The sequence below is a fragment of the Nesoenas mayeri genome, assembly GCF_963082525.1.
Source record: "Nesoenas mayeri genome assembly, chromosome: Z".
NCBI classification, from domain to species: domain Eukaryota; kingdom Metazoa; phylum Chordata; class Aves; order Columbiformes; family Columbidae; genus Nesoenas; species Nesoenas mayeri.
Window position 1 is genome coordinate 45,921,530 of NC_137542.1, and position 17,007 is coordinate 45,938,536.

At 34.7% G+C, this 17,007-nt stretch overlaps 1 protein-coding gene across 1 annotated transcript in view; it reads left to right on the plus strand.

The window, feature by feature from the left end:
- Positions 1-15,562, plus strand: part of PRR16 (proline rich 16) — a gene marked incomplete at both ends in the record, with an annotated part of 101,426 nt that extends 85,864 nt beyond the window's left edge. Inside the window, one exon of the mRNA XM_080362785.1 lies at positions 14,804-15,562. Within this exon, the coding sequence (XP_080218911.1) occupies positions 14,804-15,562 (759 nt within the window). The remainder of the gene's footprint in view (positions 1-14,803) is intronic.
- Between the last annotated feature and the right edge of the window lie 1,445 nt (positions 15,563-17,007).

The following is a 17,007-nucleotide window of genomic DNA, read 5'->3' on the forward strand; positions in this document are numbered from 1 at the left end:
TATCACACTACACAGAAATAAACAATGAAGTTAGACACAGATATTAAATAGCTATATTTAGTACATAGTACTAAACTAATTTAATAAATTTAATTCCACAAGGGTTTAAATTATTTTCATTTAAAACTTTAAAATAATTTGCAGACCTTGCTTTTTCTTTAAATGTTTCAGAATTGCTTTATTTTTCAAGTACAGATTATATTTTTGACTGGGTTTGCAGCACTTTCTTGTGTAAGGCATATATTCTCTTTACCTTGGTTTACAGGCCTGTTTTATGAGTGTGAAGCCAAAGTATCTACATTTGCATCGTATGTTTGCATTGCTAAGTGGGCAAACCTTGACTCTAACATTCTAGGTCTTAGTATCAAAGTATGAATTAGAGATGTAAAGCTTAATTATATAATTATCCTTTCACTAGTAGCCCAGAAAATAAAAATATTATTTCTTCAGTGATAATTGATTATGTTGTATATAACAGATGAGATTTGTGATAAAATGTTAATGCATATACAAGAACTGTTGTATGTAACCTCTTTTTTTCACTCTGGCCATATTTTGTTGAACAGTAGCACTGCATTTTTAGTTGAAATAAAGCAAACCAAGATGACCTCCACAGGATAGCAGCAGAAGCCGGCACATCGTCTTTCTTCCTAGTGCTTCTCTGTGCATCCTGCCAGCAGCACTGGAAAAATTCCACTATTTACATCTAAGGACTGCTTCAACACAATAGGTACAAAACATTTCATTCCTGCTGCCACAAGTACTGCAATTATCAGAAAGGGATTGGGAATTTTAAGGACAGGATGTGAGGACTCTTCAAAGTGGATTAGTAATGTGGGTGGCAATCAAATAAATTATTTTGTACTTGAAGGATTGCATAATTAACCAGAGTAGAAGCTGTGCTGCTTGCCTGTTATATTTACTAAAAAAAAAAAAAAAAAAAAAAAAAAAAAAAAAAAAAAGTATTCATGTCTTGTAAATTCCAGAAGACAATGCAAAAGGAAGGTCCAGCAAACACAGAAGACTTATTTTTTTATCTCGTCTCTCCATGGAGTTTGAATCAGATTTTCCTCATATTGACATAGTAAATACAGAAGTAATTATTAATATACATAACTTTAATATAACTATTGCATAGCTTTTTTGTTAACAACGTAACTCAACTGAAAATGCTTCTATAGGGAAACCAAAAACCAGAACAAAGCTTCCAAGACTAATTCTCAACAATTTGTTTCAAGGAGTGAATCATTTTGACCTTATATTTGGTTGAAAATTTGGAGTAGCTTTGCTGTATCTTAACTACAGTTTGCTACCCTGCATGACTGAGGCAGGGGGTTGCTCCCCCATCCTGCAAACCAGTGTGTTCTGCAAATCTGTTTGGAAATGTTGTTCTATTCTGTGCATCAATGTAGTCTATAACTGCAGTTTCCTGTTGAAATGCAACTATTAACTTACTGAGGGAAACACACCTCTCAGATTTCACCTTCAGCCTTTAACTAATACTTCTGATAAGTCGTGTCTCTGTCTTACGTTAAAAATAGCAAAATTAACTTAACCCAAGGGAAACCTATGCCGCAGATGCAGAGACATCTGAACTAAGTACACAGGAGAGGGACTGGACCACAAGCAGTAAAAATACACTGTCATGGTACTGAATGCACCACCACATACCATGTCAGATAGCCAGATTATCTTTTGAAAGTTGTGTGTTGCTGGGAGTTTAGATATGTTACAGGCATAATAGGCCAAGCTTCTTTGCATCTTGTGCAAAAGCAAGGAAAAACTTTCTGTTTCTTATGTTATAACCTACCTGATGTTTAACTAGAAATAAAACTAGAACAGCATGTAATAGTGCCAAAAACATGAGCTAATGGTCTTAAAAGGACAAAAATTTATCACTTGTTGCTTGAAAAACATCCACAGTATTGTGTTTTGGCACACTCTGAAACAATTACCTCCTTCGAAAGTACTGGAAATACCGGAGCTACAAATTTCCTGTTTGTTGGTGTTTGTTTTTTTTGTTTGTTTGTTTGGTTGTTTTTTTTTGTTTGTTTGTTTGTTTTTGTTTTGTTTTTGTTTTTGTTTTTGTTTTCCCGTTAGGGTGATTAATAGTACAAGATTTGGAAACAGAAGACTTCCTTGTTTTGTTTTGTTTTGTTTTTACTGGAAGACAGAAAGAAAGCTTTATTTCAAGCTCTGAAATAAGTGATTTTGATTAAATTCAACTTGAACTGTACAGTAAGCAAACATCTATGTAAACGTGTAACATTAGATTACATTATTTACTTTGAATTTTTTTAAATAGCTGTCTCGGCAATATTCATATTATGCTGATGGGAATACTGTAATTATTGCAAAATCATTTAATTATATTATTTACTTAAAAAATCCTCAGCTACAGTTTGCTCTCATTCACTGTTTAAAATACATATAAATTGTACTTATAACTTGAAGAGGTCAGAGTTATATATCTGCCTAAGGGAACAAAATGTTGAGAAGACTGTTTTGTTTTTGTCTTTATTCAGATACTCAGCATATTGAATTTAAAATGTAGTTGAGGTCAAAGCCATGGAAAGCTGAGACTCAATGAACTTTTAGAGCATTTTGACATACATAATGTATACAGAACCAAAGATGAGATAAAACTTACTTTCATTATTTCCCTTATGGACATGTATAATTTTATTTGAAAGAATATGAAAAAAATGTTATCCATAAATATTAAGATAGAATATTCTATAACTTTTTAATTAAAGTCTTTAAATATGTTGTGATGCATTGTGAACAGAAGTCATTTAACTTGGAGCAATAATTAAAAGGCAACCAAGTATTCATTTCAAACCTGCATGGTTCATAGCAATTACTTTCTTTAGTAGAAGGGTTTAGCTGATTCATTACTATTATTTATTAATAGTGTAAGCTCACCATGGACTATCTCCTGTCATGTATTCTGCCACTACAACTAGATGGAAAAATTCAAATTAAGTCCCAAGAAGCCTTCAATAGGGTCAATACTACACATCTTTTTTGTTCTATTATTCTTGAAACAGTGTCTACATTACACTTAGTTCCAGATGTTGCTGGCAGCTCATTGGGAGCGCAAGAGGGACAATACATCTAACCCATTTTTAGAGGTCTCAGATGAACAAGTTATTCAACTTTTTAATAATAATCATCATTATCAAGAACAGGGGTTTTTTTATCCAGCCAGACACTTTAACCCATTGCATGGACAGAAGCTCTTCCTTTCAAATAAACCATATCAATAGAAAGAGTATTACAGGTATATCTGAAGAAAAAAATCCTACTGTATTAGTATGTTTTCACTGTAAAAAGCAGACGATGCTGTTTCTTAATCTAAAATTTGCTTTGAACTTTGGATTTGTTCAAACTTTTAATTAGAATGAAATTTAATGGCTTGCGAAATTTGAGGTCATGTTTTGAAGCCAAAAGAAACTAGTCTGAAATGTGTCAACTAAGCTAAATCCTCCAGTTCAGTTCAGCTCTGTCGAAACTGTAATTTAATAAGTGTCCAACAGGCTTGGAATCAGTACTTTCAGATTAATGTAAATTCTTTGCACAATTTCACTTGGGCTTAAATGTGGCTTTGGAGCTGTAACAGAAATGGTGCAGAAATATTAAAATATGGAGGCCATCTAGACTCAGAGTAGTATTTCACTAATAAAATCCTTTCAGTCAAAAAATCCACCAGCTGAACATATAGTCTCCCAAAAGATATATTGGCTGTTCTTGGGGAATGTCTTTTTGGTTTTGGAACAGAAGGATGTTAAACATTCATTTCTGGAGTCTCTGTTACACTGTCAGAGGAAAAGGAAGGGTGACAATTAATATTCTGCCTAGTGGTTGATGTAAAATTGAAGAAGCATACCTAGTGCTTAAGACTGGAATTAACACAAAAGAATAGTAATAGAGTTGTTTACGAAGTTCTCAGAAAATTCTTTTTCATGTGCTACATATTTTAAATTATTTTTCAGAGCTATAATGTTACAAGTTATTTGTTTGTTTGTTCACAATAGCTGTTATTAATGTATCTGAAGAGTACCTAGGAAACTATGTGATTGCTTGAACTTTTAAAATTTTTTAATCCTACAGGGCAACTTTCAGTTTCCATGGTGAGCATTAATAGTTTGGGGATACACATACTTTAAGGAACTCCTACATGCTGTTCATATTAATAGTTAAGAGCTTAGACAAATACTTAGCATTCATTTAAATTAACATTATCTGTGATTAGGCAAATCACTGTATTTGTAGTCATTATGAGCCAATGTTTGTAGCCGAAGTTGTTATGTAGGGACTAAAATCTGCAACATTTTATGGTGCTGCATTTTCAGCTAGCATAACATTTTTATTTAGAAAACACTATAAATAATGAGAATGCACAGATTAGCCATTCCTTAGTTTTTGTCAGCATATATCTATTTTCAATTGTGTTACCTGTTTTGAGAGAGAAAAGCAGTAGTAAGCTGCAGCTTCTAAAATGCTGATTTAGGAAGGTACTTCTGATTCAGAAGACACACTGAAGTCTCACAGCTGTGGTATTCTCTGGCCTCATTATATTAAATAAAAGAGGTCCACTGACAGAGAGTAGTACTGAAACATGTACACAAGAGTTCCACATCAATTCTCTTGAGTTTTCTACAGGAAAGCATTTTTACTTGTATTTACATGTGCATTTAAGCATTGAATGTTGATTAGCAGTTTGTCTTCTAAGTTTCTTGATTTGTGCCAATGAATTAAAAAATTATGTATGTGGAAATAGTGTGTACGTACCATGTCCATCTTAATCCTTTTCAATGTTTTGTGTTTTCTTATCTAATAGCATAAGAATAGAGGTCTGTGGTCTTTGTGTTTTCAAAAATGTAATTTGTAATTCCACAAATTTGGGAGAAAGTGTATGAAAACCAAAGAATAATGTAGTTGGACATTCTCCTTACTATAGTCTTATATTGCCATATTCAGAGACAGCATAAAAAGTAGATTTCAGTGTCCCTAAAATGACAATGAGAATTTTTCCAGTACTTTCACAAACTTGATTATTCACGCAGGCTATATCTACACTGTCAAACCTAAACTCGGAAGAGTACATATAAAATAATAATAAAAAAGTATAATTGACATCAGTGTAACAGTAAAGGGAAAATTGCTGATTTCCTGTTAAATAGCAGTTTTCTTTATGAGTCATATGAAATTAAATTTTCTTTATATTTTATTATCTAGTTCTAATTCATTTCTCCAGTATTTAAAAACCTTTTTATTTAGTTGTGAGCCTTTTGTTGATGTTCAGAATGAGCTGTTCCAGATTTGTTGGGATCTGGTCTTGAACAATTCTCAGTAACACTGCTGCTCAGAGAGATATGTCTCCTACATATTATTTCAAGTATGTGGATTGATTTGCTATGCTTACATAGTTTTGGGAACTGCCTCCATATGGATAAAGAGTGGAGCAAAGGAAAGTCATGGCTGATAACTCAAGGTGAGACTTCTTACAGTTTGTCTTTCAGCCTGGGTAATGAGCTATGTATGAAATCATTGCACTCCCTTACCAGAGTTAAGACAAGTGTCGTTTCTCTGAGTCTCTAGATGTGACATTAAAACAGAATTATTCCTCTTTACTGTTGTGAAATTAATTACTTTCCTATATTGCCAAATGCAAGATGATATGAGTATTTCACTGGAAGTGTGAAATTCTGTTACCGTTCATGAAGAATGCTGACTTAGTTCAGTCAATATTTCAGAGCAGCTATTTTCTTGTTACAAATATTCTTTGCACTTGCTTTTCTAGAAAGGGATTTTTTTTTTGTTGGTTCATTGGTTTTTATTTCTCGTGGTTTTGTTTATAATAATTTTATCAAAGTTCTTTTGTGTGTGACAGGAACTGTAACTGTACTGTTCTTCACACCACATACCTGCCTTTGTTTCTCTCTGATCTTCCAAGCAGTTTCCCTAGCAAACTTCATCCAAAAGGGTACGCAGAGGATTTACCATGGCTATGTTAAGTTCTTAAAAGGGAACACAGAGAGCAGCATACTGCCTTTTCTATTTCTTTTTCAATTCCTTCGAGAAAAATAAGCCTTTCTGGTGGAAAGAACAACTGCATGTGGTTGTGGGGTTTTTTTATGTATGTAGTTGTGAGGTGTGTAAGTTTGCGTAGTATTGTGACAGGTCTCACAGTAACCTTGCCTTTTGTTGGTGCTGCAGGGTGCGTGACTGAACTATCTGAGATGCTACTGTAAGAATCATCCCCTGAAAGCTCAACTTCGAACCTGCCTGGAAGTGTGTATTAGCTGAAGTATTGGATTAATTCCTAGTGCTATTCTAGAATATCTCACCATAAAGTGTCAATATTATTTATTAATACAGCTTCAGATACAAAGATTCTGTTGGATACACAGTAAAAATTTATTATAACTTATTAGTGGTAGCAGAAGGACTGCTGGTGTAGCCAGCTGTTTGATTCTTTTGTTTCCTTGTGTAGGGCTATTACTCTTTGTTCTACAAGATTGAGAGGGCTTGTTACATAGCTGTGGTTTTACAAAATAGCTACAGAATTAAGTATCATGCAAGTCCATGGAACACTTTGTCTATAAAAGCTTCTGTGTTTTTTTCTCAAGCAAAAGAGAAGTGGGTGGCATGTCCATGTAATAAAGGTGGGAAACTGTAGGATATTGCAGATGCTAAAAGCTTTTATGTGGGTTCAAGCAGAAACAGGCATGTTCATAGTAGAGAAATAGGTCAAGATCTACTTAAATCAAAATCTGTTAAGAGGTCCTTGAGATTAAAATTATTTAGACTGGTATAAGATTCTGCAGAAATATTTCTGTGTCTTTTCTATTCTTGTGTTTTTGCACAAGCACCTGCTTTGTTGTAATTTTTCATAATATTGTACTAAGTAGACCACTTATCTTTCCTGCTACAGCTCTTTTGGTTTCTATTTGCAATTTTTTGGATTACACAACTATATAAACTTGTTTCTAGTCTAAATTTGATTCCATTTCTCTTTGACTGGGAAGCTATATTCACTGGGGATGGCAGGGGGGCGGAGGGTGATCTACACACAGCGTAAAGAAGTGAGCTGTGGCAAATGCAAAAGATATGGCTGATGCTGAAATATAATGCCCTGAGAAAAGGGTCTTATTCTAATGTTATGCAGATTAAACTGTACTGGCCCTCTCACTGTTTGTAGGGATCTCCCTTCTGTTTGTTTTCAGCTCTGTGGTGGTTCAGGTTTTACAGGCAAAGACTTGGTGGGGAAAAAGCTTCATTTATGTCCTAAGTTGTATCGAGTTGATGGGAAGGTACATAGTTTGACTGCTGGTCTTAAAGTTTCCTGTAGTAATTATAGAAAGCTAACAATTTCTGGTAGGATTAGAGATGCAATTATAAGATATTAGAGCTACTGACATAGCACATTTGTCAGTGCCTTACTTAAATACAAGAATGGCCTCTTTGTGATAGAACTGATTGCTATTATATTGTTAGTTACATGCTGCTTCTTCTGGTTTGTTACATAGTTAATTTTTGCATGTACAGTGCAAAATTTATCCATGTCAAATTTCACAAGTTTTTGGAATTGCTTCAAAAATAATGGAATTAAGACATTTTTATTGCACTTCTTTAAAATTAAAGAATACCACCTAATTTTGTTCCTTCCCCAGTAATTTTTTTTAGGTCCAAGTAAGAAAGCAAAAACTTGTGCTAGTCTCATGACCTAACTTGATTTTGATTGATTTACAATCCAGATCAGTAACTGCTGGTAACTGTCTGTTTTCTAGAAAACTTCCAACAAACTGTTAAATCTCGCAGCTGCATACTGCTGTGGTGTAGAACTAAACAGTAATGTATAGATTATAAATATTCCATCTCAGAAGTAATATCACAGCTATGTACCATTTCCATTTTGCTGATGCAGCTTTTTTGGGGGAGGAGCTAGCCTGTAGAGAAGCAAGTCATTCTGAAAAAGAAATCTTACTTATAAATCCATATGAAACTTTGAAAAACTTATGTAACAGTGAAAATGGCTGGACTTCTTAGGAAAAATCATAATGCTGGAGTTCTGTGAACTTACAAGTTTATGAATCTTTAAGAGTATATTACTTTTCTTTCAGAAAAGCAATTTGGTTCTTTATTCAATGGTTGCAAAAAAGCACAATTGTCTGTGGTAGATTGAGTGCAGCTAGTGGTTTATATATTCATTGAATATCAGTACTTTAGTGCCTTGTTTTCTGCTGCCTTTAAACTGGAGAAAAGACAAACCTGGTGAAAGATTTATTGTGAGGAGATAATGAAACTCTCAGTAGGTTACATATGCGTTTGTGGATGTGTATCGCATAATCACACACTGAGAAACACTGCAAAAAGTGTTTGTAACTAATTCTAGACGCTATTTTCAGACAAGTTTAAGGATACAATTAAGAAGTAAAAGAAACTGTTACTTTCTGTGTCATGTTTAGTGTTACTGCCAAGTTAGATTCTTATAATGAGATCCTGGCATCCAGTAAGAAATATGGAGGTTTGAGTATCAGTCTAATAGACTTAGAATATTCACCTACGAAAGTGCCTTAGCAGAGGAGGTAAAAAACAGACGAAACTTGTAAAAACAACTCAAACACGGAAATATTAGCCAGCATAAACTGCTTTTGATAATCATAAGACATTTTATTGGACAAGATTCTCAGTTGCTTTAAACAGGGACTACAGTTTAAACTCAGTGGAAAAGCTATACTTTTCTGATAGCTCTATATTTTTAAGCAATTTAATATAAGGGTTTGCTAACACTGAGGAATGGGGATAATTGTAGGATATCTTTGCTTTGCAAATTGTTTGCAACTTTAGTGTCTTCCCCTTTGTTTTTTGAATTTTTTAATTTGTTTTAGTGAGTGAGTAGTATTTATGTCATTTTGACCTCCTTATTTGGACAGTACTGATGCCTTCTCCGTACACTGATGGTTGAAGCACAGAATTTCTGAGTCTGAATGCACATTGGGAAGGATTTTTTTTTGAGTAGTAGATAACCTAATCTTACTTCTGTCTACAACAAGGAGATTTAAATTTTCTCTAACAGTTTAATGTGCTGTGGACTTCCAGAGCGAGAAAACAGGGAGGAAAGTTGTCTCCAAACCGTAATCTTCTGTCTCAGTTTACTTATGGTTCTGTCTTACAAGTGTCACACAAATTATGTTCAGGTTTAATCTTAGTGAAGCAGGAATAAAAAGCCATGTAATGTTACTATTGATCTTACATATTGCATAAATTTTAAAGTTGCATGTATAAACTTCTGCAAGCAGTCTTTCTCATAAATGCTCATAGAACTTTAGCCATTAACTCAAATATTTTTCAGCTCTTTATTAGATGTATTCTTACATGGCTTTTCTTTCCTAGCTTCTTTTACACTGTTTTTTTACTCCTGGGTATCATATTTTACAACATTCATCCACTGAATCACTTTGGTTTCTTCAACTCCCATGTGTATTACTTAAATATATACAGAATGGAATCACTAATTTATTTTGCAGTCCCATTTCAACATCTAGTGATCTTGCCTCATTGCTTGCTCTTAGTAACTACTACCTGGCTATTTGTCAGCCTGAAGCAATCCTTGGTTACTTCATGTTTACTTTTCTTCTTCCTGGTGGCTGTTTATCTGCTCCTGCACAGGTTCTTTATTTCATTTGTGTCCTCTCTGGAATATGGACTTTTCACTTCCACGTATCCTATTTGATGAGCTTCTAGTGATTTCTTATTGTGGTTTTTATTTGTACTTCTTTGGTGGATATTATTCATAGCATTTATTTAGCAGAAAAATAACATTAAAATTATCTAACAAAATTAAGAACAAATTGAGATTTAATCACAGACCTGTAATTTTCCTTTTGGCTTCATTTGGTTCTCATTCTTTAGTTTTTTGAGTCCAATACAAACCTGAAAACTCTTGAAGCAGAGAGAAATGTATTATTTTGCTCGTCTGTAAAACATCTCAAGCATCTTCATAAAGATCTGGATTTTGCTGGTATGAGGAACGTATCCCTGATTACTTTATACTATCTTTTCAATTATATATTTCTACACTCTTTTAATATTCAATTTATTAGTTTAGCCATCTTGAGAAAACCTTTTGAAATAGTGATTTAAAGAAAAAAAAGTTTAAAAATGTATCTTAAAGTATAAAAGTTAGGAAGAACTCAACAGCAATAGTATTCATTTGCTTCACAGAAGATCTCTGGTCTTCCTACTGTCGTGCAACACTATTTTTTTTTTTTCTTGAAGCTGTTATTGTAGTTAGGTACTCAACAAGGAGGAAGCTTACAAGGTGAGTTAGTCAGCCCTTCTGACTTAAGTGTTTTAGAAGCACTGGTGCATTTGAGTACTTGTTTCCTAATTTGAATGATTATTTTTTTTTTTCCCCAAATGAGTGTCTATGTAAAAACTCAAAAGAACATGAAAAAGCAAAATAATTGTGAATCATAGCTTGAGTTGTACTTTTGTTGATTTTTTTTTTTTATAAATTGCTGTTATATAGTGTTGATTTTTTAACATACCCCTGCTGTTTTGAGATGAGATTTAATTCACATCAATTGATTGCTGATTCTAAATGGTGATTATAAATTATTATGTACATGTTTTATAAATGCCGTTCTTGTTGATCTTCTGCCTAGTTTAAGTATTACTGGAAAGAAAAGCTTGAGTGACTACATAAAAAAATAAATTAATAGGAAAATAGAAAATAATTTTCAATCAGTAAACTTGTGGTGAAGGATAAACATAATATCTACATCAAATTTGGTTTATCCAAACAATTTATTTTTTCAGCTCATTGTGGGGTAAAGATAGATACCTCATTTTTGTCAAAATAAAAACAAACAAAATACTACTACTAACAAAAACAATTATAGCAATAATAATAATGACAGAAAAGCTCCACACATATTTCTAAGGATAAAATGATACTATAAGGAGAGATTTGACTTGAACAATTTAGATTTCAGCATAAAATATTTTGACTCTGTACAGGTATTAACAGACTTTGGTTAATTTCTTGGGGTCAGCTAGAGAAATCCAACTCCATCCCCACTGGGCACCTAATGTTGTCGTCCAGTAACAACTCAGAAGGGGGTTAGGGATTATCTGATTTCCTGATTCATTCAGGAGTGTCACACCAGATCCTACAGAGCTTGAAACCTCAGGATATCACTGCCAGGGGAGAGGTGGGTGTCTCTGCAGAGCTCAAATCGGCTTAATGGCTAAGGAGTTCCTCAGGCTATAAAAGAATGTTTCCCCCATGCTTGTACATGTGAATCAAGTCCTGTTTTATTCCAGAACTAAAAATGGACAGATGCTGCACAAATAGAGCAGCTTTTTTGTTTCTCAGTATTATTTTCTTACTTTCATAGGAAGCGTGTTGTGAAATGGAGGCTATTTTTTCAACCAGTTTTTGCTTGTTTTGTTTTGTTTTTTAAGTACGTAAGTTTCTCTGTGTCAGTCACCAGTTCTCTGTTGTGTTTTCATCTTATTTGATTTTTTCCTTCTGGGATGAAAACAAACAAACAAAAAAGAAATAGCAGTAAACAGAATCACAGTTTATGGTGGGAATCAATCTGGACAGATTAAACTCTGTTGTTATGTCAGAGCTATTTCATGCTGATTTTGTTTTACTAATAGGTAGGTGACAAAAAAAATAAATCTGATGTGTACTATATATATATTTGCCCAGAGGGCAAAAGATAAACTCATTTAATTTCAAGACCAGTTAATAACAGATTTTCCTGTTACTCTTGAGAAAATTTTTGCACTGTCAGAACAGTCTGAATGGATGCAAATTTTCTCATCACCGACATCTGCCATTTTGTGATACACGTGTGCTGCATAGTTACAATGTATCATCACACTGCCAGTGGAATATCACCTTTAATGTTTCTGTCTCAATAACCACCACATTTTATTTCTCTAGGATTACATTGCATGGACTACACTGTACTTTGTACAGTGTGGAACAAGGTCAATCTGTGTTGTGGATGAGACATAAAGCAAAGAAGCCATCCTTTGTGACTGGCTCTACTGAAAAAATATATAAAATTATTAGAATTTTATGTATGTCTTAAAATTGAAATGCATTTTTATTATTTTCTTCATTAGGAATTTGGTATTATGAGTGAAATTATGAGTGAATTTTACTAAGGTAAGGAAGATTTACTATGTTATTTGGGTAAATTCCATGAGATTTATCCATAGCTAATTTTGCAATAACCACATCAGCAGTCCATGGCTGGTTTTTTCCTCACATGTGTGATGTTGATTTCCAAGGTCCTGTACAATTACAGGTACACTTTGAGGGAGCTATCATGGTAAACAATGGAGGAAAACGAAAATTTGTTTTTGTTGGGAATATCCAATTGAAAAACAAACCAATTCTTATTCTTGGCATTTTAATATAGCTCTTATTAAGCAATGTGAATCAACCAAGTATTGTAACTTAGTATTGTCTAATAGTGCAATATAGGGCAAGGTACTGTCACATGTACACACTATCCAGTACTCCTGTCTTAAGCATTCTTATGGATATACCTTTCCTTTCTCTCTTGCCTGCGGCTGTTTATCAGGGTCTTTTTTGTTTCTTTACTTGCCAATGGATTTGTTTGGTTTCTGTTGCATCAATCCCTTCTGTAGCTGTTACAGGTTATTGAAAGATTACATATTGGATTCCAGGAGAAGATTCAATAGTGTATTTAGCCATATTTAGGGAGTCCCTAATATTTACACAAATCCATGCTAAACTTGCAGAGGGGTGTGTGAATTTCAGGCTTAGTGCCCAGAACATGACTGTATTTTCCTTGTACCTTTAGATTCACTGTTTCATTTTGAGAAGTTCTCTCTGCCTTGGTTTACCTAAGTAAAGTAAAGTGATAAAGTTAGTTCTGTGAATTCTTTTTCTTGTAAACTGTCTTTCCTCCAATGAATTTTGGGTCATTTTACTACAGATGTGGTTTATCTGCCTTTCTTCTGAAATTTCCAAGAGTGGTCATGTGGGAGATGTTTGGGATCTGACAGTTACCAGAGTTCAACTGTACCTTTTGACTTCTAGGCTAATACTTTAAATCCTGATTATTTGAGTGAATTAATGTCTGTCTTTTGAGGGTGTAATTTGTCTTTATTCTTAGCAAATAAATGAGTATTTTTGGTTTTTTTTCAAAGATGTTTGAAAGCTCTCTTTCTGAATCATGGTTATATCTGCATATTCGCTGGTTTCAGAAGAAGGAAAGCACTGAGCTCAATTCTTGCTTATGAATTTTTATAAATTTTATATTACACAACTGTTAGCTTCTGTATGCACAGTGGAGGTTAAAGTGCTCTTTCATTTTATGGTGGTTTTGCTTTCATTATTTACTGTTTACCACTGGGCACGTAAGTGAGTTACTGGTTTGACTGAATAAAGAGTTGCTGCCTTCAGTAATGATTTTTTTTTTTTTACAGTTAACATATGGCTTATACTGCTCTAAAATAGACTTACTTTGAAATCAATAGTATTAGGACCAAATTATTTTAAGCAGGAAGTAGAAATAAAAGTCTCAAAGGGGTAAGAAGAATTGATTCAGTGGCACAACTGGAGGCATGTAGTTTCATTTCAGATACACTTGGGTGCCCCCTCCAGTTCTCCCTCCAGAGTGTCACAGGTCTCTCATAAGGACCCTATGCAGTGTTACAAGCCGCCTTCTGTTCATGTATCAAAATTAGATAGTAACATTTCAGCTGTTGATTACTTTATGTATTATTTTATGTAATGTATAACTTTATGTGAGGATGTAAAGGATAAAGAGCAGTTTGGATAAAGAGAGTGTGTGTAGTTCCTGTTGTGTCTGTTCTAGTTATGTATAGAATATAACTACAGTTGTTCAACCAGGTACTGAGTGAAATGCAGTTTTTGGGAAGGGCTCTTAAGTGTTGTAAGGCAAATTTTTGCTACCTAGTAAAAGCACCATCAGTTACATATCCTCTAAAAAACTGAACAGAAAAAGGAGTCTGGAAGACTAGAAGAGATCTAACATTGTAGAAACTACACACAGAAATACGGGATGTAGAGGAAATCTTGGGATAAAGTGCACAAATTGATAAATTCCTGTAACTTTGGAAACCAAGCTACTTTTCTTATTTTCTTACAGCAAATGCTATTTCAGGATTGCTTCAGAGGATCTCAGATCTTATGGAAAATATTCAGAAATGGAAATGTTGCAGTCTAATACAAGAGGGCAGTTGCTTTTCAGTACCTTATTTATGTTAAAAAAAAGGAAAAGGTGTACCCAATTTATGATTGTAGGTATATAATATTATCTATACAGAAATGCATATTTAAATCTAGACTGTGTGAAAGGTCAGAGTTAAAAGATATTCTGCAGAAGATTTGGATTCAGAAGCTGTTATGTAGCAGCTAAAGTTAAATAATTCAGTCTCCTCCTGCACTGGAGGGCAAAACATAATATTAAAGGATTACAGTTCACTTACAATGATACTGCCAAGTAAAGCCTAGAGGGAAAGAAATGGAATTTCATTCCAGAGTGTTTCAAGTTGTATTTTTTTCATATTCAGGTGATGAGTTAACAAACTAGCCATCCCTATGAGTATGAGTATGAGTATGAGTATTCTATTGATAAGAAAAAAGAAACAATGATAAAAAAAAAATGGATGCTTCAGTTCTGGGTAGGACAAAACTGATAGTGGAGGGTGTTTCTGTTTTTCTATGCCTTCACTGGGGCAAGCTTTTCTCACCATTTTCACTCTGACTCTTGCACAGGTGGTTGACCAGATTGACACGCTGACGTCTGACCTGCAGCTCGAGGATGAGATGACAGACAGTTCCAAAACGGACACGCTCAACAGTAGCTCCAGCAGCACAACAGCTTCCAGCTTAGAGAAGGTGAAGGTGCGGGGCAGTGCACCACTCATCAAGCCACCCGTTCACCCCTCTGCCATCCTCACTGTGCTGCGGAAGCCAAATCCACCACCACCTCCACCACGGCTGACACCTGTCAAATGTGACGAGCCTCCAAGGCTGCCTCCTGTGGCTAACCCTGTCAAGACTAATGGTACCCTGCTGCGAAACGGGGGCTTGCCAATGGGGCCTAACCGCATCCCAAATGGAGACATGTGCTGTATAGCAAACAGTAATTTGGACAAAGTTGCAGTGCAGCCTCTGATGCACAGACCTGAGAAAGAGCGATGTCCTCAGCCAGGAGCACGAGAACGGGTACGATTTAGTGAAAAAGTGCAGTACCACGGCTATTGCCCTGACTGTGATGTTCGGTATAACATTAAAAACAGGGAGGTGCACTTGCACAGTGAGCCTGTCCGTGTTGCAGGAAAGCTGCCACATCAGTGCCCTCCTCTGCCACCTCCACCACCTCCGCTGCCTCCATTTCCTCTGGAAAATGGAGGGTTCGGGTTAAGTTCCAGTAATAGCTTTCCTCCTCCGAGACCTGCGACTGTGCCTCCACAAACTGCACCAAAACCCCAGAAGACCATCTTGAGGAAATCAACCACTACAACAGTGTGATGTATGCCACTTGAAACAACTCTTTGTTTTTTTCCTATATATAAACATAAATAGGTAATGAGCACTTTCTACTTGAGCAATAAAAAGACCCAATATATTACTCCCTGTGTCCAGTGAAGTGGCATAAAAATCACATGGTAAGTACAAAAAAGAGTGCTTATTGATCTTACTTGTATTCAGGAAAAAAAATATGATTATGGCAAAGGATGCTGAAAAGTTTTTCATGCTTCAGTTCATAGTTTGTAAACATCTATTGGAGTTTCATACCTGTAAAATGGTTTAAAAGACAGTGAAAAGAAAATTCATTTTGAAAATGCTGAGTGGTGATTCATGATAGATTTTGATCTGTCTGACATAAGGGAATAACCATTGCCTCTGAGTTTCAGGAAACTTCCTCTTTCTAGCAGGTACCTTTTAAAATGTCAATTTGATGGAACAAAGTGGAGTACCAGATAACAGCTTTTGGTTGAATTTGAGCAAATGCATTTCTTTCTGTCTGACTGCTCGAGTGAAGGCATTGTGTGTGGAGTGGTGCAATAGGAGGCACTTTCAGGCAACATGATGTTTGGATGAGAACTAAAGAAATAATTGAAAGGTACATTGACATGGCTTTGGAAGACTGATCTCACGTTGATTCTCACTTGCTCAATGTACCACAGCCAAGGTGAAGCAGAGAGTTTTCAGGTGAACAGGGATAGTGTCATTCAGTTTCCCCCTATTTCCACTGCTGCATCTGCAATATGGTAGTAATATTTTATCTTACATGTGATGGCAGTAGATTAAAACAACAAAGCCCAGTCCTACAGTTTTCACAAAGCCTTTGTCTGGTGCAAATCTCTTTTTGAAGGCGAAGAAAATTTTGCCTAAGGCCTTCAGGGACAACCACTTAATTCATGTAAAGAGCTTTGAAGTTGAAAAGCTCTGTGCAATTACGAAGCATTAACATGCAAAACAAGATATTTTACATGTTATCACATTTTGATGATGAACCCAATTAATACTCTTACTAGTTGAAATAAAGTCCTCAGTGCTTTTAATTTTTTCATCAAAAACCATTATTTTATTCTCACAAAGAGAATTGTTGGGACCTAGAGTTGAAACACATTTGATCAGTGAAGAAAATCTGATAATAAATCTGTTATTTATAAAAGTCATGCCAAATTAGTTTCAAATGGCCCAACAGCAGATGCTATATAAAAGCAGTATGTTTTTTCAGCTGAAATGTAAAGCATAGTCTGTAGCAAAACAGACAAAACTAGACCAAATAGATTTTTAATTTAGATTTCCTTTTACATACAGGAATAAGTATTAAACTGAACACCAGTCTTCCCTGTATACACATTATAGTATGTTTATAGTATTTAAACCAAAATAATATGAATAACCGTGACAAATTCTAACAGATAACTACTCTTTGAAAACCTTTGCAGTAAACAAAGATAGTA